Genomic DNA, 25,155 nt, shown 5'->3' on the forward strand with positions numbered 1-25,155 from the left:
AATTGGGGTTGTCTGTGAGAGGGAAATGAACGACCCTTCACAACCCTTTGTGTGTTTGCGTCCCCAGCGTGTGCCGCTTATGGAGGGAGTGTGTTCGTCGGGTGTTGCGGACGCATCGGAGTGTGACGTGGATCTCCGCAGGCTCGGCGGATGCTGGCCAGTTGGAGGAGCATTGCTTGGTCCGCGTTGCAGCTGAGGAGCTTGAGGCAAGTAAGACGGGAGCGTCCTGCACAGGCGGTTTCAGGGTTGGTGGGTCACTCTTCGAGTACGAAATCTTTTTCTTTTTAATCCTTATTTTGTATGTGGCCTTATTCTTGGTAATTTAGGAAACATTTTCTCGTGACATGAAAATATTTATAAACACCCATTTTAATAACTATATTGTAAGGATATGCCATGATTTATTTGACTGCTTTTCAGATGTTGGGGCATTTTGTGTATTCAGATTTTTACTATTCTAATAACGCCATGCCGAACCTTCCCTTTACCTGCTTCAAAAAAAACAGGTATTTTCATTGTTTGTCAGGGAAGGCAGCTGGATCTCTTTGATTAGTGTCACATTAAAAAGCCAATATTTAATTAATCAATACTTAAACCCAAATATTTCAACCTCTGGTCCTGACTGTTCTTCTGTATTGTATCTCTGGGCCCCTGTTTCAAAAGTTGGGCAATACCTGAGGAGGTAAAGACTTGAACTATGAAATCAGAAGGGCAGACTTCTTGAGGACAGGTGACAGTGAGGCTGTGGTATATTATTTGGGAGTGGGACCCAGCTATTTGAGAGTAAATTGCCAATCTAATATTCTTTCACTTCCTTATACGTTAGCGTGCATTACATACAAACAGGAATATTCTACACCACCACAGTACAACCATCAGTCAGGAGATTATTATTGATACATTTCTACCATCCATTCCTAAAATTTCAGATTTTGCCACTTGTCTCAGCAATGTTCCTCGTGGCAAAATAATTCATTTTAGAATCTTATGCTGTTGTCATTTCTTTAATTTTTGATGTGGAACAGTTTCTCAAGCTTTGCTTGACTTTCACAACTTTGACAGGTATGTAAATTATAGGCCAGTTATCTTGTAGAACATGTTTCTTAGATTCAGATTATGTATCTTTGGCAGGAATATCACAGAAGTGATCCTGTGCTCTTTTAGTTTCATCCTATTAGGTAGCATCTGATTTCCATTTTTGTCTCATTACTGGTGTTATTACCTTTGATAATTTGATTGACATGGTGTGTGCTAGATGTCGCTACTGTAAAATTAGTCTTTTCCACTGCAATTAATAACTATTTTGTGAGGAGATATTTTGAAACTATGTAAGTATTCCTGTTTCAGTTTATTCATTTATTTATATCTGTATGGACTCTTAAGTCTCGTATTCAATGCGATATCATCTCTAAAAGAATTGATTTTAGTGTCCAAATTGTCCCCATTTTGGCTAGCACGAGCCCCTTCAGCTGGCTTCAGGGTCTTTTAGAGATGAATCTGTCACCTTTGAGCACCTCCTTTCTCTCTGACACAACATTTTCTAAGCTCATCTTGTGTTTTGTCTGCTTTAGTCCTGGAATCAGCCATTTCTTTAAAGAGTTCTGGTTCCTTTAGTGGAGAATGGTAGTTGAAATGCATTGCTGTCAAAGGTTTTGCTTCTTTAGAGCCTAGTGGACAGAGCCAAGGAATATATGTATGTGTACAATTATAACTATTATATATATGGAAATTCATGAGTTTGCTTAAGTACATCCAATTCCAGTCCAGCACAGAATTCTTTACAGTTTTCTTTTCTCTCAGGTCATATTTGTACCTCCCTTTTGGACAATGAAAAACCTGGCTTTCATCATTGTTAATGTGTTTGGATATTAGACAAATGCCCCATAAATGACCAATCCTCTCTTTCCCTTTTTCTCATGTGGATTTTCTCCTTACTCTGTTTGGGCTTTGGGACTCAGATCCAAAAGCAGGCTCGTAGGAAACTTTCTTCTTTGCATATTGGTTCAAACCCTGCCTGGTCTGTTTCTAGAAGTTGTCATTTGGAGAAATTCAAAGTGCTGGCATACTTCCATAAAGATGTTCTTTGCAGCATCATTTATTATAAGGGAAATTAAAAACAACCTAATGTTTACAAATAGTCACTAAATGATGAACTGCAAGATGCATTAATGACAAGGGAAAATGTTCATGTTATAAGTGAAGAAGGCAGATTATGAATTATGTTTAGTATAATCTGAATTATTTAAAAACAAAAAAGGAAGAATAGAAAAGAAATAAGTCAAAATGTTAGCAAAAGTTTCCTGTCAGGGTAGAATTGTGTGATTTTTTTTTTTTTTAATGCTTTAAATTTTTTTCTATTTTTTTTTCCTTCAGATTTTTACCACAGCAGGTATTATTTTCATATAGCTTTAAAAGTTTATACAATATAATGGCTGTTAATAGCCAGACGTATTTAGGTCTGAACCTAACTTTGGTGCATACCAGCTGTCAGTCTCTGAAAAAGTTACCTAATTTGGAGCACCTGAATGCCTCAGTAGGTTAAGTGTCCAACTTCAGCTCAGGTCATGATCTCATGGTTCGTGGGTTCGAGCCCCACATTGGGCTCTCAGCTCTCTGCTGTCAGTGCAGAGCCTGCTTCAGATCCTCTGTCTCCCTCTCTTTCTGCCCCTCCCCTGCCCTTGTGTATGTTTTATCAAAAATAAATAAACATTAAAAAAAAAAAAGGAAAAAGTTACCTAATCCCTTTGAGCTTCAGGTTCTATCTCTAAAATGGAAAGACAGTAAGAATTTTCCTCATACCCTTAAAGACTTGTTCTAGGTTTAAGTAATGGAAAGGTAATGCATATAACACATTATCTTCAGTACCAGGGATAGCAGTTTTTCAATGAATGAAATTATTATTCTCTTTTATCAATGGCATTTTAAAAATTCATATAGTAATGCCCTTAAAGAAGTTTATTCATTGTAGTAAATGCTACTGTGGTTAAACTAAAATGGAAACCTTGTCCAAATCATGCTGTGTTCTTTGTGTTTGCCTCTAGGTTACCTAGTGGACATGACACTTTTATAGCCATAAAGGAAATTAGTTTAACTTTTTTATCAGAAATATTTTCAAGTCTACAAAAAAAATTATAACATATCTTGCTATTTGGAACTTCTTTGTATAAGGGAGTGAGGTTGCAGTTGTCTCACATTGTGCTTTGAGATCTTTTCATGTTGAGGACTGTCACTGTCACTGCTTCCAGTGAGAATTAGAAAGGAAGAGTCAAGCAATTGCTTTTCATTGGGTACCAGGAATGAGAGAATCCTAAAAACTCAGGACTAGACTTCCTATTTCCTTACTTCCTATACCAGGTATCACAAACTCAAATGACTCCAAAGTTAGGCAGGTGACTAAGTTGGTTTGCTGTGACAGCATAGGGAGCAATAAGGCCACGACAAACCAGGGAGTGCTTGCCTTTGTTTAGCCCTAGTCAAGAAGAATACGGTCTAAGTATTGTTAGCATGTCTAGTTTTTCAAAAGAATCTGGAAATCCATATTTTCTGTAAATATTTTGTGTAATTTTCAATGTTGGTAACCAAATTGCATTCTTTGAAAATGCCATGTGGACCAAGAGAACTATACCCTTAGGTCTTATCAACCCTGGGGCCACCACAGGGCCATCATTCTGTCTCAGTTACCTTTTTTGAATTTCTCTATATGTAATCTACTCTGAAACATTTTAACATTCCCCAAAATTACAGTAGATTAACACTTTCTCATTTAATCAGTGTTGAAGTTGCTATATGTGAAGTACTTCATTCCATTCTGGTAGTAAAAATCTTTGAAAATAACCAGTTTAGAAAAAAACGTATGTTCATCCTTTTGTTTGATTCAGCCACTTTGCCACTTGGCTGTAATGTGACATTTAGTGGAAACCAGAAATCTGAATAAGCCTAGCTTGTAAGTGGAGATAAGGCACAAGTAAGAATGACTGGGATGTAAGGTATGTCATATATGAGGTCCAGGGTACTGAGGAAGTCTAAGAAAAGGTTTTGTAGGGGAGGTGGCACTTCAACTGTCTCTTGGGGGACATAGTCCTAAATTAAGTGGGAAAAGAAGAGAGCCACAGGAGAATGTGCATAGCAGTGTGTGTATTTCTGGATTGTAGTAAGTAAAAGTTTCCCTGGAGGGAACTAGTTGGTAAGGTAGAAATGAAGGCCTGGGATACTTCCATTTGGTAGGCAGTGAAAAGAGGAGCAATACTGTTTGTATACTTTCCTTTGTTGCTCGCACCTTTCTATTAGTGTGATGCCTATTCAGGAAAGCAAGTAGCCCCTTTTGCTGGCATTTAATGTTTTTATTTAAAAGTTTAAATTATGGGGTTGCCTGGGTGACTCAGTCAGTTGGGCATCCAACACTTGATTTTGGCTCAGGTCATGATGTCAGGGTTGTGGGAGCTAGGCCTGTGGCGTGCTCCAGGCTGAGCGTTGGGATCACTTGGAATTCTCTCTCTTTCCCTCTGCCCCTCTCTCCCACTCTATCTCTTTCTCTCTAAAATAAAAAATCAACAAAAAAGAGTTTAAATTATGAAAATGAACATTTTGAGTTAGGCTGGAATGAGTTTGACTTGAAGAAGAAATGAGAGATGTTCAAATGAATGAGCTGAAAAGGAAGGAGCAGAAGTAAAAAATGAGTGGGAAGTGGTTGGACTCAGGTCAGACACTGACCGGAAGGGAAGGTACATCCATGGCAGTTTGGACCAGAGCAAAACTTTAAGGAACCATGAGAGCACTTCTAGATTCATGTGATCCAGTTCCATTTTTGTTTTTTTTGTTTTTTTTAGCAGAATGTTCACATCTTACCACAGACAGTTCTTTACATGGCTGATTCAGAAACTTTCATTAGTCTGGAAGAGTGTCGTGGCCACAAGAGAGGTGAATATCAAAAGAAAAGGTTTGAGTTTTTGTTTCCTTATATACCTCTAGAGCTAAATATTGTCCTAGTCTTGAGAGTTACTGACTTTCTCAGGCTCTAGGACTTCATGAATATATTGTCTTTGAAACTTAAGAGACCCTTTTTGCTTCAAAGACTGATTTCTAAACCTTGCAGTACAACTAAAACAGATTCTTTAGAAAGATGTTTTTCTCAAATTGAAATACTTTAGCCATCCAGGCACTTTTTATTATTAAAACAATGTATATCTTTGGCTATTGAAGCCTTATGTTGTGTGATGGGGACCCATTTAGGGAGACCAAAGTTATCTATAGATACCATGCATGCTTCTTGGCTCGCTAAGAGCAGAAGTAGACTAGGTTTCCCAGGCTGGGCACACTGAGGTTCAGGTCTAGACCTGTGTTATCACTGTCTAATTTGAATCCAGGTACTGTCTATGCAGTGAAACAGTCATGCTCTAATATCAGCTAAACAGAGAGGTACAATAGCAAGTTAAAATTTAGCTGCTGCTGTTAAATTTAACATCACTGGGGCAAAAACAGTATATGAACAAAGCAAGAAAGGCAAATTGGTGATGTTAAAGGTCAGATTTAGAATTTTAACTTATAAAATGGGCCCCAAATCGGAAAATGTATTCATCAAAGTTCTTAGACTTCTTTATAAACCATTCTGGTGTAAATGATTTAAACTTTATTCATTGTTTGCTAACCCCCCCACCCACCCACCACCATCAGATTTGATCTAAAATGAATGTAATAATTTTGCTAATGTATTACTACAGCAAGGAAAAGAACTACTATGGAAGCAGCATTTGCCCTTGAGAAGCTATTCCCAAAACAATGCCAAGTCCTTGGGATTGTGACCCCAGGAATTGTAGGTGAGAGAAAATACCCATTTGATAATTTCTTGCCTTGTGTTAATGTGGGCTCCTATAAACTGTTGAATTCTTTGTAGCTTAAAACCACATTTATGTTTTTGGCCATCCAAAAATGCCAAAAAGTTACTCATATTTACCATGGTATATTTGACTTCTATTAGTGTTCTTTAGATTATTGTGGTTAGTATTCCCAGTCTCAGGGCTATCTATAAAAAACAAATGTGATGCATATCTTTCCAAGAGCCTTTCATAAGAGGAAAGAGCTCACATACTTCCCCTCTCCAAATCAGAAAGCATTAAATGCTTTTGTCAGTTCAACCAGGATTATTTCTGGTGGGCACGGGTAAGTTAGGGCTGGGATTAGGAGCTACCAGAAAGCTTCTGTTTCTCTACTTAGATATCACTGTTTGAAGTTTATAGCTATAGCATGAAATTATAACCTTTTCCAAGTTTGCTGCTGGTGAATTTTTGCTGTTTTTTATTATTCTTGATTCTTTTTTTTTTAATTTTTATTTATTTTTGTGTGTGTGTGTGAGAGAGAGAAGAGCGCATGCAAGAGGAGAGGGGCAGAGGGAGAGAGAGAGAAAATCTTAAGCAGGCTTCACACTTAGTGCGGAGCCTAGTGCAGGGCTCAATCTCCCGAACCGTGAGATCATGACCTAAGCCGAAATCAAGAGTCAGATGCTTAACCAGCGGAGCCACCCAGGTGCCCCTTGATTCCTTTCGATAGTTCATGGGGGAGAGACATTCTGTTGAGACAGTCATGGTACAGTGGTTTAGGTACCTGGATTGGAATCCTGGGTGTACTATTTAGTCTCTGTATGACCTTGGGCAAGTTACCTAACTTTATAGGGCTTCAGTTTCCCCATATATGAAATGGGTATGATTGATAATACTTCTTTGGAGGATTGTGGATTAAATGAGTTAACATGAAAAGTAGTCAGAATAGAGATGTGCAAGAATCAATGAGTAAATGTCAGCTATTACTATTTTCTTTGTTCCACTCAGTAGTACTCCATAATTGGCATTTTTAATCTTCACTGAGAGACTTTTGATCTGAATTTAAGAGTCTTAACACAGTGAAGTACAAAGGTTTCAAGTGTTTACAAATGAATAAGGATAAATACATGGTTGATAGGGACTATTTCATCTCTACCATTATTGGCTCCTCACCCCTATACATACTATTATATCTGCCAATCACCACACATTTTGTTCCTCATTGGATTAAAAAAATGATAGCAATAACCGTGGTTTTAACTTTTGAATTTTCCTAAAATGAGTGGTCTAGGTTTACCATTACTAGTTATTAACAAATGCTTATACAGAATGGTAGCTTCATCATTTTCTTATGCCCCCCCCCCCCCAACCCCCACCTCATCCACCATGGCATTTTCAAAGTACAGTCACCTTTCTCCTTTTTAAAATTTTGGTTGGGGGACGGAGGCAAGAGAGGGAGGGTGGACTTGTTGGGGGGACCCCATTGTGAGAGTGGGAAGTCTAGCCTTCTTTTTGTGCTTGCCCTCTTCTGGACTTTTAACTTTGCTTGTCTATTCCCCCAAGTTCCCTTATGATCTTGATGTCAGGAGTAGATGCCATTCCAATTCTCGTGTTTTCATGGACATGCTTTGTGTTTTTGGTACCCCTGCAGCTAGATGCTTTCTTTGAGCCAGTTCCATGCATGTTCCAACAAAACTACCGCCAAGACAGTGGTTGGATTCCTTTTTCTTAGGCCACAGTTTAGTGATTATTTCTAAAGCAGCCATTGACTCCTAGCCCATCTTCATTCTTTAGGTTAGAAAAATTTCAAGTTTGAGGAAATTTGTTCATTCGTATATATGCAAAAGTCATTTTCTTTCTTTTAAGATAAATTTTACTTACATGACCTGCACAATCGTAAGTGTACTAAATTAATGAGTTTTGACAAATGTATACCCTTGTGTAACCTATACACCAGTCAAGATATAGAATATTTCCGTCACCTGAGGAAGATCTGTCATGCCCTTTTCCTGTCCATCTCTGCCTGCCAAAGAAACCCTGGTTCTGATTTCTGTGACCATGGGTTAGATTGCCTATTGTTGAATGTCATATAAATGGAACCATATGGTATATACTCTTTTTTTGTCTTGTTTTTTTTCATGCAGTATAAATATTTTTTAACACCATAATATTTTTGAGATTTGCTTATTTTTTTTAATATGAAATTTATTGTCAAATTGGTTTCCATATAACACCCAGTGCTCATCCCAACAGGTGCCCTCCTCAATGCCCATCACCCACTTTCCCCTCCCTCCCACCCCCCATCAACCCTCAGTTTATTCTCAGTTCTTAAGAGTCTCTTAGGGTTTAGCTCCCTCCCTCTCTAACTTTTTTTTTTCCCCCTCCCCATGGTCTTCTGTTAAGTTTCTCAGGATCCACATAAGAGTGAAAACATATGGTATCTGTCTTTCTCTGTATGACTTATTTCATTTAGCATACCACTCCAGTTCCATCCATGTTGCTACAAAAGGCCATATTTCATTCTTTCTCATTGCCACGTAGTATTCCATTGTGTATATAAACCACAATTTCTTTATCCATTCGTCAGTTGATGGACATTTAGGCTCTTTTCATAATTTGGCTATTGTTGAAAGTACTGCTATAAACATCGGGGTACAAGTGCCCCTATGCATCAGCACTCCTGTATCCCTTGGGTAAATTCCTAGCAGTGCTATTGCTGGGTCATAGCAATTTTTAATTTTTTGAGGAAGCTCCACACTGTTTTCCAGAGTGGCTGCACCAGTTTGCATTCCCACCAACAGTGCAAGAGGGTTCCTGTTTCTCCACATTTTGTTACTGTGCATATTAGGAATTCATTTAAAAATTATTATTATTATTATCATTATTATTATTCTGTTATATAAATAGACTATTTCCCCATGCTCTTTTTGATGGAGATTTGGATTGTTTCACATTCCTGGCTATTGTGAATGAGGCTCTTGTGAACATTTTTGTATTAGTATTCTTATTCTTCTTGGGCCAAGAGGTAGAATTGCTCTTGGGCTTGGTTATGTTTAACTCAACAAGAAACTGCCAAACTGTTTTCAAGAGTTGTTCCATTTTATACTCACCAGCAATGAATGAGGGTGTTAGATGCTCATTGCTACATATCCTCACTAACTTAGTGTCTTCAAATGAGTCTTTCATTTTAGCCATCGTAGTGGATCTTAGGCTAGTTTTAATTTGAATTACTCCAATGATTTTAATTATGTTGAGCATCTTTTCATCTGTTTATTGGCTATTTGTATACCTATTTTTATGAAGTATCCAAGTCTTTTACTGTTTTTTTTTATTGAATTGTTTTTATTTTTGATTTGAAGTTGTTTATATATTCTAATACAAGACCTTTATCAGGCATAGATGTTGTAAATATTTATGTCCTTTCCAAGAAATCTTTGCCTATCTCAAAGTCACAAAGATATTCTCTATGTCTTTTTCTATAAGCTGTTTAGTTTAGCTCTTACATGTATTGTGTGAGGTAGGGGTTCAAGGTTAATTTTTTTTTCATGTTTATTTCATCACCATTTTTTGAAGATTTTTCTTTCCTCTAATTGCCTTGACACCTTTGTTAAAAACAGTTGACTGCATGTTTGTGGGTCTATTTCTGTATTTAATTCTGCTTCATTGATGTATTTGTCTGTCCTTAAGCCATTGCCATATTACTAGAGGCCTTAATGTTCTTTTTAGAAACTATTTTGGCTGTCTAGGTCCTTTGCATTTCTACATATTTTTAGAATCAGCCTGTCCATTTCTATAAAAAGTATATTGAGATTTAGTATATATTGTCATGAGATCTGCACTTTTAAAAATTGCTTTTGTTTTGATCTATTTTTGTGGAAGAAGGGGTCCTTATAACCTGAAATTTTTGTTTTTAATTCAGAATATATTGTGTGGGGGTTGATATGATTCTGAAATTTTCTCTTTGGATATTTTTTTCATTTTGCTGTAGCTTTGGTCTCTAAAAAGCTTAACACTTTTTAAAAAGATACTCTAGGGGCACCTGGGTGGCTCAGTCGGCTAAGCATCTGACTCTTGATTTCAGCTCAGGTCATGATCTCATGGTTTCAGGAGTTCAAGCCCCACATCGGGCTCTGCACTGACAGTGTGGAGCCTGCTTGGGATTCTCTCTCTCTCTGCCCCTCTGTACCCCTTCCCCACTCACACTCTCTCTCAAAATAAATAAACTTTAAAAAAAGAGTTTTATTATTTATATTAGGAATATTTGTTGTTAAAGAAAAATGAGAAGATAAAGATGAGCGAAAAAAAAACATCAAGCAACTTTAAGCATCATAGAGTTAACTACTCTATTAATGTTATGATGCATAACCTTCCAGATGTTCAATAAATAGCATCTTATGTAGAAATAAATACGTGTGTGTATACATATATCAAGAATATAATATTCTATAGACTTGTAACCTGCTGTATTTGTTTTAGTTTCCTGTGGCTGCCATAACCAGATAACACACTGGTGGTTTAAACAACAGAAATATATGTTCTCACAGTTCTGGAGGCTGGAAGTCCAAGATTTAAGTGTTGGCAGGTTTGCTTTCTCCTGAGGCATCTCCCTGGCTTTCAGACCACTGCCTTGCCTACTTGCTAAGTCCTCACATGGCCATTTCTCTCTCGCTAGGAATGCGTCTTTTCCTCTTCTTATAAGGATACCAGTCTTACTGAATTAGGGTCCAATCCTTAGGACCTCATTTATTACCCCTTTTAAGGCCTTATCTCCAAATATATTCATAATGGCAGTTAGGGCTTCAACATACAAATCTGGGGGGGACACAATTCTGTCCATAACACCTACCTTTAAAATTCACAACATATTACATATTTCCATGTTAGTAAATATGTCTGTCATTCTTAATGGCTGTGGTTGATTGTTTAAATATAACTTTTAATCTAAATACCAGTGTAGGGCATTTAGATTTTTTCCCTTTATTTTCTATTAAAAATTCTGTGATAAAAGTATTTTGTGTGTGTGTATGTGTGTGACTATATATCTGTGTATGTATGTATATATACATATATATATTTTATATAATTGTCAAATATTGGTAAGATAATTTTTTAAAAGGGGAATTGCTGCAAAGATGTATTTTCTACCCTCCAACTTCTTATTTAGAAAAACTTCAACTCAAAGTTGCAGAATGATAGAATAGTAAACATTCATATTCCTTTGGTCTAGATTCACTAATTTAAAAATTTTTGCGGGGCATCTGGGTGGATCAGTCAGTTAAGCATGTGACTCTTGATTTCAGCTCAGGTCATGATCTCATGGTTCGTTAGTTCGAGCCCCATGTCCAGCTGTACACTAATAGTGCCGGGGCCTGTTTGAGATTCTCTCTCACTCTGCCTCTCCCCCATGCACACACGTGCTCTCTCTCTCTCTCTCTCTTTCAAAATAAATAAACTTTAAAAAATTAAGAAGTTTGCATACAGTTCTTTTTTTCTCTTTATAAAAACATTTCTTTCTGAACCATTTGAAAGTAGATTGCAGACATCATGACACCACCCCCAAAAATTTCAAAGCTGAGAATTTTTTTCTCAGATAGTGACCTGTTAACTTGTTGATTATCTTAGTGACCCAAACTATAGTTATCTAGGTGGCACTAGATAACATACCAAGTGAAATTTCAGTTTTTATTAAATCTGTTCATGAGGGCACCTGGGTGGCTCAGTGGATTAGGCATCTGACTTTGGCTCAGGTCATGATCTCAAGGTTTGTGGGTTCAAGCCCCACATTAGACTCTGCTGTCAGCATAAAGTTTGCTTCAGATCCTCTATCCCCCTCTCTCTCTGCACACCCCCCCCCCCCGCCAGCTCATGCTATCTCTCTCTCTCTCTGTGAAAAATAAAAAATAAACATTAAAAAAAAAAAAGCTATTCATGAAACTCTTTAACTTTTTTCCTAGTGACTCCAATGGGATCAGGTAACAATCGACCTCAGGAAATAGAAATTGGAGAGTCTGGTTTTGCTCTGTTATTCCCTCAAATTGAAGGAATAAAAATACAACCCTTTCATTTTATTAAGGACCCAAAGAATTTAACACTAGAAAGACATCAACTCACTGAAGTAGGTAAGTCAATGTTATTTACCATTAATTGCCCAATTTGATTGTGTTTGTTACTTTGAGAGAGTCTGAATTAAGTATACGTGTTACTAATAAATGTATTTGTATTTAATTCTGAATTTTGAAGCACTTCTTTCTCTTTGATACTTTACCATTTTGCTATTTTAGTTTTCTGGAAAGCTTTTTTTAAGCATTGTTTTACACTAATAATTAGCATTTATTGTGAAATTTTTTTTTTATTAAATACAGATTAGTTCTATGTCAACTAATTAGAAAGATGGGAATAAGTATAGTGAACTTGATAAATTTTAGAAAAGCTATAAGTTAAGGCAGAGTCTGTCAAACAAGGATTTACTAGGACATGTAAGACAGGAAGTTTGGCTAGAGTAGGCAAGATCATGAGAGGTGATTTTGAAGAGATAAAGCGTTGGCTTAATTTCTAGGATCTGATGAGAAAGCCTAATTTAACATAATAAGCAGCAGAGCAGGTACTCAAGCAGAACAGTGTTAAGACTTTTTGTTTGCATCTACAGATGAACTGATTGGCATTAACTTATTTTAAAAAGTCTCTGTTGGCATGAAAAATATTCAGTGGTTACCTGGTTATGCATCAATCAGCCATCCTATAGAGATAAGCTTCCATTATTTGAAATGGCACTGACTCCAGCAGGAATAAAAAAAACTGTAGCAACAAAGGGAAAATTTGTGATTGGTTTACTAATGAGAAAAAAAAGGAGTCTACACATTGAGACTGGCTTGTGCAACTGTCTTTTACAATGCAAAAAGACTTAAAGTGACTGGTGGGGATGAGATGAGAAGTACAGAAGAAGGAGGCATTGACTGCAGAGACCAGCAGCTAGCAGCAGCTGGCCTCTTGATAATGTGGAAGAGAGTTGTCAGGTACAGGTAAAACATGGGAAGTTTCAACAGCTGGCCTGTAGGGTAAGGCAGGAAACTATAGCTAGTAAGAATGCAGGCTATAGCTGCCCTAGTTCTGTTACATTCCAGCTTTCCTAATTTAGGACAAATTTCCTAACTTTTCTAAGCCTCTGTTTCCCATCTGTAAAGTGGAAATAACTGACTTACAGAGTTGTAAGCACGAGATACAATGACTTCTAAAACACTTAGCCAAATACCTTGCTCTATAGATGGTAGGCTAATGTTGGCCCCTGTACCTTTAGGCAGGCTTTGCAGTGGGTCACAGTGATCCATCTGCACCGTGGCTTGTGTTGTGTGGAGGAATCGACTGGTGGGAGGGACATTCAGGAAAAGGACAGTGAAGGTCTTGGGTATTCTTTTTTTTTTTTCCTATTAATCTGTCCTTTTTCAATTTATTTTTTTTCTTTTTTATTATAAAATTTATTGTCAAATTGGTTTCCATACCACACCCAGTGCTCATCCCAACAGGTGCCCTCCTCAATACCCATCACATATCCACCCCTCCCTCCTACCCCCCATAAACCCTCAGTTTGTTCACAGTTTTTAGGAGTCTCTTATGTTTTGGCTCCCTCCCTCTCTAACCATATTTTTTTCTTCCCCTCCCCCATGGTCTTCTGTTAAGTTTCTCAGCATCCACATAAGAGTGAAAACATATGGAATCTGTCCTTCCCTGTATGACTTATTTCATTTAGCATAACACTCTCCAGTTCCATCCATGTTGCTACAAAAGGCCATATTTCATTCTTTCTTATTGCCACTTAGTATTCCATTGTGTATGTAAACCACAATTTCTTTATCCATTCGTCAGTTGATGGACATTTAGGCTCTTTCCATAATTTAGCTACTGTTGAGAGTGCTGCTACAAATATTGGGGTACAAGTGCCCCTATGCGTCAGTACTCCTGTGTCTGTTGGGCAAATTACTAGCAGTGCTACTGCTGGGTCATAGGGTAGGTCTATTTTTAATTTTTTCAGGAATCTCCACACTGTTTTCCAGAGCGGCTGCACCAGTTTGCATTCCCACCAACAGTGCAAGAGGGTTCCCGTTTCTCCACATCCTCTCCAGCATCTATAGTCTCCTGTTTTGTTCATTTTAGCCACTCTGACTGGCATGAAGTGATAATCTGAGTGTGGTTTTGATTTGTATTTCCCTGATGAGGAGCGTCGTTGAGCATCTTTTCATGTGCCTGTTGGCCATCTGGATGTCTTCTTTAGAGAAGTGTCTATTCGTGTTTTCTGCCCATTTCTTCACTGGATTATTTGTTTTTTGGGTGTGGAGTTTGGTGAGCTCTTTATAGATTTTGGATACTAGCCCTTGTCCGATATGCCATTTGCAAATATCTTTTCCCATTCCGTTGGTTGCCTTTTAGTTTTGTTGATTGTTTCCTTTGCTGTGCAGAAGCTTTTTATCTTCATGAGGTCCCAATAGTTCATTTTTGCTTTTAATTCCCTTGCCTTTGGGGATGTGTCAAGTAAGAAATTGCTGCGGCTGAGGTCAGAGAGGTCTTTTTCCTGCTTTCTCCTCCAGGGTTTTGATGGTTTCCTGTCTCACATTCAGGTCCTTAATCCATTTGAGTTTGTTTTTGTGAATGGTGTAAGAAAGTGGTCTAGTTTCATCCTTCTGCATGTTGCTGTCCAGTTCTCCCAGCACCATTTGTTAAAGAGACTGTCTTTTTTCCATAGGATATTCTTTCCTGCTTTGTCAAAGATTAGTTGGTCATACGTTCGTGCGTCTAGTTCTGGGGTTTCTATTCTATTCCATTGGTCTATGTCTGATTTTGTGCCAGTACCATGCTGTCTTGATGATTACAGCTTTGTAGTAGAGGCTAAAGTCTGGGATTGTGATGCCTCCTGCTTTGGTCTTCTTCTTCAAAATTACCTTGGCTATTCAGGGCCTTTTGTGGTTCTATACAAATTTTAGGATTGCTTGTTCTAGCTTTGAGAAGAATGCTGGTGCAATTTTGGTTGGGATTGCATTGAACGTGTATAGCTTTGCGTAGTGTTGGTATTTTAACAATATTCTTCCAACCCATGAGCACGGAATGTTTTTCCATTTCTTTATATCTTCTTCAATTTCCTTCATAAGCTTTCTATAGTTTTCAGCATACAGATCTTTTACATCTTTGGTCAGGTTTATTCCTAGGTATTTTATGATTCTTGGTGCAATTGTGAATGGGATCAGTTTCTTTATATGTCTTTCTGTTGCTTCATTATTAATGTATAAGAATGCAACTGATTTCTGTACATTGATTTTGTATCCTGCAACTTTGCTGAATTCATGTATCAGTTCTAGCAGACTTTTGGTGGAGTCTGTCGGGTTTTCCATGTATAATAGCATGTCATCTGCAAAAAGTGAAAGCTTGACTTCATCTTTGCCAATTTTGATGCCTTTGATTTCCTTTTGTTGTCTGATTGCTGATGCTAGCACTTCCAACACTATGTTAAACAACAGCGGTGAGAGTGGACATCCCTGTCGTGTTCCTGATCTCAGGGAAAAGGCTCTCAGTTTCCCCATTGAGGATGATATTAGCTGTGGGCTTTTCATAAATGGCTTTTATGATGTTCCTTCTATCCCGACTTTCTCAAGAGATTTTATTAAGAAAGGATGCTGAATTTTGTCAAATGCTTTTTCTGCATCTATTGACAGGATCATATGGTTCTTATCTTTTCTTTTATTAATGTGATGTATCACATTGATTGATTTGAGAATGTTGAACCAGCCCTGCAGCCCAGGAATGAATCCCACTTGGTCATGGTGAATAATTCTTTTTATATGCTGTTGAATTCGATTTGCTAGTGTCTTACTGAGAATTTTTGCATCCATATTCATCAGGGATATTGGCCTGTAGTTCTTTTTCTACTGGGTCTCTGTCTGGTTTAGAAATCAAAGTAATACTGGCTTCATAGAATGAGTCTGGAAGTTTTCCTTCCCTTTCTATTTTTTGGAATAGCTTGAGGAGGATAGGTATTATCTCTGCTTTAAATGTCTGGTAGAATTCCCCTGGCAAGCCATCTGGACCTGGACTGTTATTTGTTGGGAGATTTTTGATAACTGATTCAGTTTCTTCACTGGTTGTGGGTGTGTTCAAACTTTCTATTTCTTCCTGTTTGAGTTTTGGAATGTGTGGGTGTTTAGGAATTTGCCCATTTCTTCCAGGTTATCCAGTTTGTTGGCATATAATTTTTCATAGTATTCCCTGATAATTGCTTGTATTTCTGAGGGATTGGTTGTAATTCCATTTTCATTCATGATTGTATCTTTTTGGGTCCTCTCCCTTTTCTTTTTGATAAGCCTGGCTAGAGGTTTATCAATTTTGTTTATTTTTTCAAAAAACCAACTCTTGGTTTCATTGATCTGCTCTACAGTTTTTTTAGATTCTATATTGTTTATTTCTGCTCTGCTCTTTATTATTTCTCTTCTTCTGCTGGGCTTGGAGTGTCTTTGCTGTTCTGCTTCTATTTCCTTTAGATGTGCTCTTAGAGTTTGTATTTGGGATTTTTCTTGTTTCTTGAGATAGGCCTGGATTGCAATGTATCTTCCTCTCAGGACTGCTATTGCTGCATCCCAAAGCATTTGGATTGTTGTATTTTCATTTACATTTGTTTCCATATTTTTTTAAAATTTCTTCTCTAATTGCCTGGTTGACCCACTCATTCGTTAGTAGGGTGTTCTTTAACCTCCATGCTTTTGGAGGTTTTCCAGACTTTTTCCTGTGGTTGATTTCAAGCTTCATAGCATTGTGGTCTGAAAGTGTGCATGGTATGATCTCAATTCTTTCATACTTATGAAGGGCTGTTTTATGACCCAGTCAGTATGTGATCTTTCTTGGAGAATGTTCCATGTGCACTTGAGAAGAAAGTATATTCTGTTGCTTTGGGATGCAGAGTTCTAAATATATCTGTCAAGTCCATCTGATCCAATGTATCATTCAGGGCCCTTGTTTCTTTATTGATCCTGTGACTAAATGATCTATCCATTACTGTAAGTGGAGTGTTAAAGTCCCCTGCAATTACCACATTCTTATCAATAAGTTTGCTTATGTTTGTGATTGTTTTATATATTTGGGGGCTCCCGTATTTGGCACATAGACATTTATAATTGTTAGCTCTTCTTAATGAATAGACCCTGTAATTATTATATAATGCCCTTCTTCATCCCTTGTTAAAGCCTTTAATTTAAAGTCTAGTTTGTCTGATATAAGTATGGCTACTCCAGATTTCTTTTGACTTCCAGTAGCATGATAGATAGTTCTCCACTTTCAATCTAAAGGTGTCTTCAGGTCTAAAATGAGTCTCTTGCAGACAGCAAATAGATGGGTCTTGTTTTTTATCCATTCTGATACCCTATGTGTTTTGATTGGAGCATTTAGTCCATTTACATTCAGTGTTATTATAGAAAGATATGGGTTTAGAGTCATTGTGATGTCTGTAGGTTTCATGCTTGCAGTGATGTCTCTGGTACTTTGTCTCACAGGATCCCCCTTAGGACTTCTTGTAGGGCTGGTTTAGTGGTGACGAATTCCTTCAGTTTTTGTTTTTTTGGGAAGACCTTTATCTCTCCTTCTATTCTAAATGACAGACTTGCTGGGTAAAGGATTCTCGGCTGCATTTTTTTTTTTTCTGTTCATCACATTGAAGATTTTCTGCCATTCCTTTCTGGCCTGCCAAGTTTCAGTAGACCGATCCGTCACAAGTCTTATCGGTCTCCCTTTATATGTTAGAGCATGTTTATCCCTAGCTGCTTTCAGAATTCTCTCTTTATCCTTGTATTTTGCCAGTTTCACTATGATATGTCGTGTAGAAGATTGATTCAAGTTACATCTGAAGGGAGTTTTCTGTGCCTCTTGGATTTCAATGCCTTTTTCCTTTCCCAGTTCAGGGAAGTTCTCAGCTATGATTTTTTCCAGTACACCTTCAGCACCTTTCCCTGTCTCTTCCTCCTCTGGAATCCCAATTATGCGTACATTATTTCGTTTAATTATGTCACTTAGTTCTCTAAGTCTCCCCTCATACTCTTGGGTTTTTTTTTATCTTTCTTTTTTCAGCTTCTTCTTTTTCCATAATTTTATCTTCTAATTCACCTATTCTCTCCTCTGCCTCTCCAATCCGAGCTGTTGTCGCCTCCATTTTATTTTGCAGCTCATTTATAGCATTTTTTTAGCTCCTCCTGACTATTTCTTAGTCCCTTGATCTCTGTAGTAATAGATTCTTTGCTGTCCTCTATACTTTTTCCAAGCCCAGCTATTAATTTTATGACTGTTATTTTAAAATCATTTTCTGCTATATTGCTTGTATCGTTTTTGATCAGTTCGTTAGCTGTCGCTACTTCCTTGAGTTTCTTTTGAGGAGAATTCCACCGTTTCGTCATTTTGGATAGTCCCTGGAGTGGCAGGGAACTGCAGGGCTCTTCCTCTGTGCTATCTGGAGTAACTTGCATTGGTGGGTGGGGCCGCAGTCAGACCTGATGTCTGCCCTCAGCCCACCACTCGGGCCACAGTCAGACTGGTGTGTACCTTATCTTCCCCTCTCCCAGGGACAAGACTCACTGTCAGTGGTGTGGCCTCTGTCTGGGCTGCTTGCACACTGCCATTCTTGTGGTACTGCTTCCATGGGATCTGGCATATTAGCTGGGGTGGATCCACAAGGTGCACAGGGGCAAGAGGGGCAGGCTCAGCTCGCTTTGCCTTCAGTTGGTCCGCTTCAGGAGGGGCCCTGTGGCACTGGGAGGGAGGCAGACCTGTCGGAGGGATGGATCCGCAGAAGCATAGTGTTGGGTGTTTAAGGGGTGCAAGCAAGTTCCGTGACGGGAACTGGTTCCCTTTGGGATTTTGGCTGGGGGATGGGTGAGGGAGACGGCACTTCCCAGCGCCTTTGTTTCCCGCCAAGCTGAGCTCTGTCCTCTGGGGCTCAACAACTCTCTCTCCCACTCTCCGAGCAGAGCTGTTCACTTATAACATTCCAGATGTTAAGTCCCACTGGCCGTCAGAACACACTCCAAGCACACTCTGCTTTTGCAAGCCAGACTTGGGGCCTCTGCCTTGTCGGGTGGTCTGGCTGCCCCTCCACCACCCCGGCTCCCTCCTGCCAGTCCATGTAGCGCACTGCCTCTCCGCCCTTCCTACCCTCTTCTGTGGGCCTCTCGTCTATGCTTGGCTCCAGAGAGTCCATTCTGCTAGTTTTCTGGTGGTTATCGGGGTAAATTAGGCAGATGTGGGTGGAATGTAAGCAATCAGCAGGACACGGTGAGCCCAGCGTCCTCCTACGCCGCCATCTTCTCCCTGTTCTCAGGTCTTGGGTATTCTTATCATCCCATTTAGAAGCATCATGCCAGAGGAAGATACCCATGTTTTGGCTGATGGTGACAATTAATGGTAACTAATACTGAGGCATTATAAACTGGGTACTGTGCTACATACTATTTCTAATCCTCACAGCAGTTTGCCAGATAGAATTTGTTACACAGTATGTTGTCGGTGAGGAGACCAAACTTGTAGTAGTAGAGAACAAAGGCTCTTAGACTTCATAGTACATAAACAGAAGACCAGAGTTATCTGTAATGTTAAAGCTACCCGAAATCAAGGATGCCAAACGTTCTCTAAGGAAAACTTCGGATTGTGCCTTTGTGTATAGCTAAGCTAGAGAGACTTTCTCATGTTATAATGAGACTTGTTGGAAGGCTGGCAGGAGTTAATGGTGCTCAGCAAACTAGATCTCTCTTACACCAGTGGTTAGAAAATCGTGGGTCTGAAACTCAAGGAGGAGTTGAAGTCAGAGATGTTGGTTTGAGAGCCATTTGCACATAGTGTGGTAGGCTGTCTGCGATAATGTCCAGGACAGCTTAGTACAGGTTTCAGAAAAGATTCAGCAACAAATTTAGTACAAGGAAGGAAGAAGAGATATAGTTTGTTGCTGACAAGAGGATGGCCTACTGAGTTCACTAGGTTCATGATGTAGAAATTATATGTTAATGTCATTCAGCTTGAAAGGTCCCATTGGGTTAGAAAAATTAATTGGATGCAGATTCTGTCTCAGTGCTATTCTGGGAAAGTTGTGACAGATACGTATGTAATTATAACCCAAGTGAGAAAGTAAGGTGTGCCTCTCTATTAGAGAGATCTGGATAGATTGCTCTAAGGATTGCCAGTGGGAAGGAGAGTGAGGAGACTTCATGGGGCAAATACCATTTAAGGCTTTGAAGAATGGGAGACATAATGAAAAATAAGAATGGTAACCGGATAGGCTAAATGATTAACAGAAACCTAAACACAGAGTCAGGTAATGAGAAATGTAGGGGAAATAGTAAACAGTTCATTTTTGCAAACAAAGGTTGTGTGAAGGGGATCATAAGAACAAAGGGTGGGGCACAGTGAAGCCAGGCTAAAGAATGTAGTCAGTAAATGACAACTGTTAACCAGAAATGTTCTCCTATTAGCAAATGTGATTCTCCATAGTGGGGAGATACTGGAAACAGGGAGACTAGTTAGGACCCCCCTGCAAGAGTCTAAGCAAGAAATAATACCAGAGCATGAAGTTCAGGAAATTGAGTGGAGAAAATAGCAGATCATTAGATATGAAATGAGATGGAAGACTGAATGACTCGTTGATAACTTTGAGTTTTGTGCTTAACGGAGTGGGGTGCTGGTGCTTCAGAGAACAGAAATAGAGAACACTGGGGCAAGAGGAGCAGGATTAAGAAAAAATCCGACTCCATTAGACAGGCTCGTTTGGCCTTTAATTCAGTGCTTTTGCTGAAGGTCATATTGCCAGACCTTCTGTGTGTTACCTCTTTTTTCCGTAAGTGAGGATGGTGCCTCCTGGGCATACTCTCTCCTCTGTCCCATAGCACCTTGGGAACCATGACTGAGGTCCTGATGATAGCACTACTTAAAGCTAGAAGCCTAGTTTTGTCATATTACAAGAGAGAGCCAAAATCTTGAGCAGAATAAACCTTCCATTTTATGATAAAATAGTTTACTAGATTTGTAAGACCTTGTTTGCATTACAGTACTAAGTATAGGCCTCACAAACCAAAGGGAAAAGCAGGCCCATGTTTAGTCTGCTATGTGAGGCATTCTTTACTGGTGTCCTTTCCAGAGCCGTTTGCTGTTAGCAGTTTTGACTAATTCCAAGGCATCATTTTTATCCTGTTAATGGTATTCAGGAAATTGAAGCTCTGCTTAGATTGAGATGATAATCTGTATTCATTCCATACTATTTTATGGCCACATTTCCTGTATTTTTAAATTTGGACCATTGTCTTTTATGTGCTCAAGAAGATGGAGGAATCTGAGGCAGTCCTCCTTGAGGTGGGTGGTCTATCAGACACTTGTCTCACACCTGTGATTCTCTTTCTCTTTTACAAACCCATCATTCTGACATTCTCCTGGGGCCCAGTGATTTTCTGGGTTACAGTTTTATTTGTAGACACTGATATTAGAAAAGATTTTCCACTAGTTTTTACATTTGAGGTCACAAGAGGAAGTCCTGAAGGGTCCTCCTGCATTTGCTCTTGGAAGGAGAGGAGGGGAAGTGTCAGTTCTGTAACCTACTAACACCAGTTCCTTCTGGGCAGCCACTCTGGAAGTGTGTATTTATTATTACTTATGTCTGGTCTGAGTCAAGTCCTGTAATCGTGGGTACAATTTGCATATTTTCTTGTGAATTTTGAAGATGTTGAATTCTCATAGACTTTCTAGGAGCTAAACAGTACATAATGGGTTCTGGTGGGCATTTAAATAAGTGAATTTCTGTGAAGTGCTTAGAACAGTGCCTGGTGGAAGTGCTGAGTTTGCTATTACATTGATGATGTTATGATCTACTTTGTGAGTTGTTCAGGTCCTTTCTGCTTACCACTTTTTGGTCCATTGACTACTCCTCTTGAATTCTGCCAGCAACTGAGAGAGGTGAAAACTAAATTATTTGTTAAGTCAGATTGCAAAAAAAAAAAAAAAGAGGGACTATATTTTTAAATTATCTAGAGATTTCATAGAGAATCTTGAGGGGGACACCAACAGTGATCAGGTGCAAAGCAGAGAAAGATGTTGCTAAAACCTACGTGATGGAACTTGCTCTGTTTTAGAAGTTTCACAGCCCTTGAGAAAGTCTAAGTTACAGGAAGGTGGTGCCAGTGTTCTGTTAGGTTTTACTGCCCTGTGGTAGACGTCATTCAGCTATGAGAGCAAGAGGGGCTAGAAAACACAAACTGTTAACAGGACGGTGGGGGCTGACTCCCAGGTCACAGTGGTGCATAATACAGCCCCAGCCTACCGTGCCTCCCACCCCCAGCCCCTGTGCCACAGGCTCCATGTCTGTGGACAGGGACAGCTTCTTACTGTATACCACCAGAGATATTTGTGGATAAGGTACATCTCAAAAACATGACTACACAAAAGCCAGAACAACACAGGTGACCCCCAGTCAGTTTTGAAGATAGGATACAAGGCTTCTTTTCCCCTCCCTCTAAGTTTGATGTTTACTTTAGATGCATTTAATTCAAGGGGAAATGTTGCCTTAGCTTCATCATTTCAGTATTTGGCTAAACAGATCTAACTTATGGTCGGGGCCCTCACTAAATTAGCCAGATTGTGTTTTGTTAGCTATGCTCTATTGAGCCTGTGGTGGGTACAAGGCCCCTGAATAAGTGCTGCTTTATGACATCTTATTATGACTGTAACTGCCCTTGAGACTTGCTCCTGTCCCAGTTTTAGAGGAAGGATCTGAACTTGGCGAAGTCTAGCCTTGCTCAGAGTTCTACATTTGTAAGTGGTTGAGCCTGAGTTCTGACCCTGGTCTGACTCCAGAACCCACATCCTTACTGGGCTGACTTCATACTTCCCTCCCCTAGTGTGAAAAAGATAGGTATCCTATCCTGGGGCCGGGGGAAGGTGCTAAAAATCTCAGCTTTGGTCCATGAATTGTTCGTGATATTTTACGTAGACTTGTACTTTGAAGTAGGTTTTCTACATGCATTTAGATCCCATCACTTTCAAACAGATCATAAAATAGTTGTCTTGAGAATGGCTTCTCTAGAAAGAATAGAAATCTGGACATGCAGACCCAGAGCATTTCCAAGGAGTCCTGGCCTAACTTTGGAATAGTTCTTCCTATTTTGATTTTCCTGAATCTGACATGGTCTTGGTGTCTAGATTTTATCTTATTTTTTAAATTTCCTTTTAGCCTTCTAGTTTATCTTAGCTATGATAAGTTTATATTTGCCTTATTTGAAATTAATTTAAGGCAGCTTACAAAGATACAGTATCAGTGGAGGAGTTCTGAATTGAGGGACATGTAGGAAGAACACAGTTAAACCCAGGCTGAGGGTAATACACAAGATTCATACTATCAGCATTTGCTAGAGGTGGTCCACAGGTTTGGCTAAGCCAGAGCAGAAGCAGCCCACCTCTTCCCAATTTTTTGAGAACAGAGATAACTTCTTCTACTGGATTGAAACAGTTTCTTAGGTCACTCTGCGAACACCAATGGCATCAATAAAAGCAATGGTAGAGTCCAAAGCAGTGAGGTCTGGTTACTGAGCTTTCTGCTTAATCTAATATTTAGATCTGCTAAAGGAATGAATGGCCCACATGTTCTTTTTAGGCGCTCATTCTGCTGTGACTTAGATCTCACAGCTGAATTTCAGGTAACAATGAACTGGAGATTACATCTTTTAATAGCTGGACTGGATAATAAGTATAGTCACCTGCCCAATAAGCGGCTCACCTAGGGAAATGGCTGGTGTGCTTTCTTAAAGTTGAAAGACCTAAGATACTTGTCCTGAGTAGAGGGCCGTCCTCTTTCCCCACAGAGGTGAACTGAAACAAGACCGAAGGCAGTGCCAACATTTACTTCAAAAAGAGCTGGGTGGTTTGTCAGGCAAGTGTACTGTAGGCATTTCAGTTTTGAGTGGCAAGGAGTTTGAGTTGTACCTTCCCTCTTCTGTTGCATATCTAAAGCTCTGGATGGTCTGTTGGTCAAATATAGACCCATCTGCTCCGTCAGACAGCCAGACTGGGCTAAGCTGGATTCGTTCTCTAAGTTGGGATAGGGGGAAGTGATTGTAGTTTCTAGGTTTGTGTGTGGGAGGTTCAGCTACAGAGCAGTATCACCAGAGGAAGATGTGGAAAGCACTGGGTATGTGTTTGTTAAGTAAGTGAGGGTGGTGCCTTTAGAATGCTCAGATGAAAATGTTTAGTAGGCAATTGTAAAAGAGGGTCTAGAGCTTAGAAAACAATAGGGAAGTTAGAGATTTAGAAGTCTTCAGGTTTCTGAAACCTAAAACTCTTGAGAGGAGATGTGGGTTTTAATCTATAGCCTGCCATGTTATTCTCCTGGGCTGGTCACTTCTCTGGGATTAGCAGTCCTTATTTGTAAAGTAAAACTAGACAGTTCATCCCACAGCCCTCTTCCAACTCTGGAAATTCATTTTAGAACACAAAAAAACATTCTCTCAAAATGTGCTGCTCTTTGTGGGAAAAAAAGACCCTTTAGTAATGGCTTAGGGTGTGTAGTATCATGAAAGTACTGGACTTATATACTAATATCCTTTTCACTCTCCAAATCAGTGATTTATTGTGGAGAGAATTAAAAGTGGACAAGAGGAAGGGTGCCTGGGTGACTCAGTTGGCTAAGCATCTGACTTTGGCTCAGGTCATGATCTCACGGTTCATGGGTTCAAGGCCTGCATCGGGTTCTCTGCTATCAACACAGAGGCCCCCTTCGGTTCCTGTCTCCCTTTCTCTCTGCCCCTCCCCAGCCAGCTCATGCTTTCTCTCTGTCCCAAAACTAAATAAAAACATTAAAAAAAATTTTTTTAAATAGAAGTAGACTGGAGGAAATTTCCCTGGATAAGTCAGTATTTGGTGTTAGTAAATAATCATTCCCCCCACACCTGTTTCCTTAAGTGAGTCATATTTCTGATAATATTCACCTTAGGTCTGCCAAGATGGAAGTCATGTGGCTGAGTCAGTGGAAACAGGGATGAGAATGTGGGTTAGGTATTTATTTTTTTTTTTCCTGTCCTATTACCTGTTTGATAATGCCAGAAAATTTCAAATTGATAGTTTTACGGTGTCCAGAGGCTCAGGTGAAAGCCAGGGAATTTGTGGGGGAGTGCAGGAGTACAGCCTATCTCCTGTTGGGCTATGCTGCCCCCTAACAGAAGCTGCTTTTTGTTCTTAAGCTGCAGAATTGAACATTTTCTTGGTTTGGAAAGAGTTTCTTATAGTTATAGCATCTTCTCTCCCACCCTCCTTTCCTGGAAAAGGTGGATAGGGCCCATATGTATTTTCATGG

At 39.2% G+C, this 25,155-nt stretch overlaps 1 protein-coding gene across 3 annotated transcripts in view; it reads left to right on the forward strand.

Moving 5' to 3' along the window:
* Nucleotides 1-25,155, forward strand: part of FBXO22 (F-box protein 22) — a 30,766-nt gene that overhangs the window by 555 nt on the left and 5,056 nt on the right. Inside the window, exons 2-5 of one of the 3 annotated variants that reach the window (XM_043554924.1) lie at nucleotides 68-206; nucleotides 4,830-4,917; nucleotides 5,718-5,813; nucleotides 11,768-11,932. In XM_043554924.1, the coding sequence (XP_043410859.1) occupies nucleotides 68-206; nucleotides 4,830-4,917; nucleotides 5,718-5,813; nucleotides 11,768-11,932 (488 nt within the window). Of the gene's footprint in view, nucleotides 1-67; nucleotides 207-4,826; nucleotides 4,918-5,717; nucleotides 5,814-11,767; nucleotides 11,933-25,155 lie in introns of all 3 variants that reach the window. The other 2 variants (XM_043554923.1, XM_043554925.1) reach the window with 2 other exon arrangements.

The sequence above is a fragment of the Prionailurus bengalensis genome, chromosome B3 (genome assembly GCF_016509475.1).
Source record: "Prionailurus bengalensis isolate Pbe53 chromosome B3, Fcat_Pben_1.1_paternal_pri, whole genome shotgun sequence".
In the NCBI taxonomy this organism is placed as follows: Eukaryota; Metazoa; Chordata; class Mammalia; order Carnivora; family Felidae; genus Prionailurus; species Prionailurus bengalensis.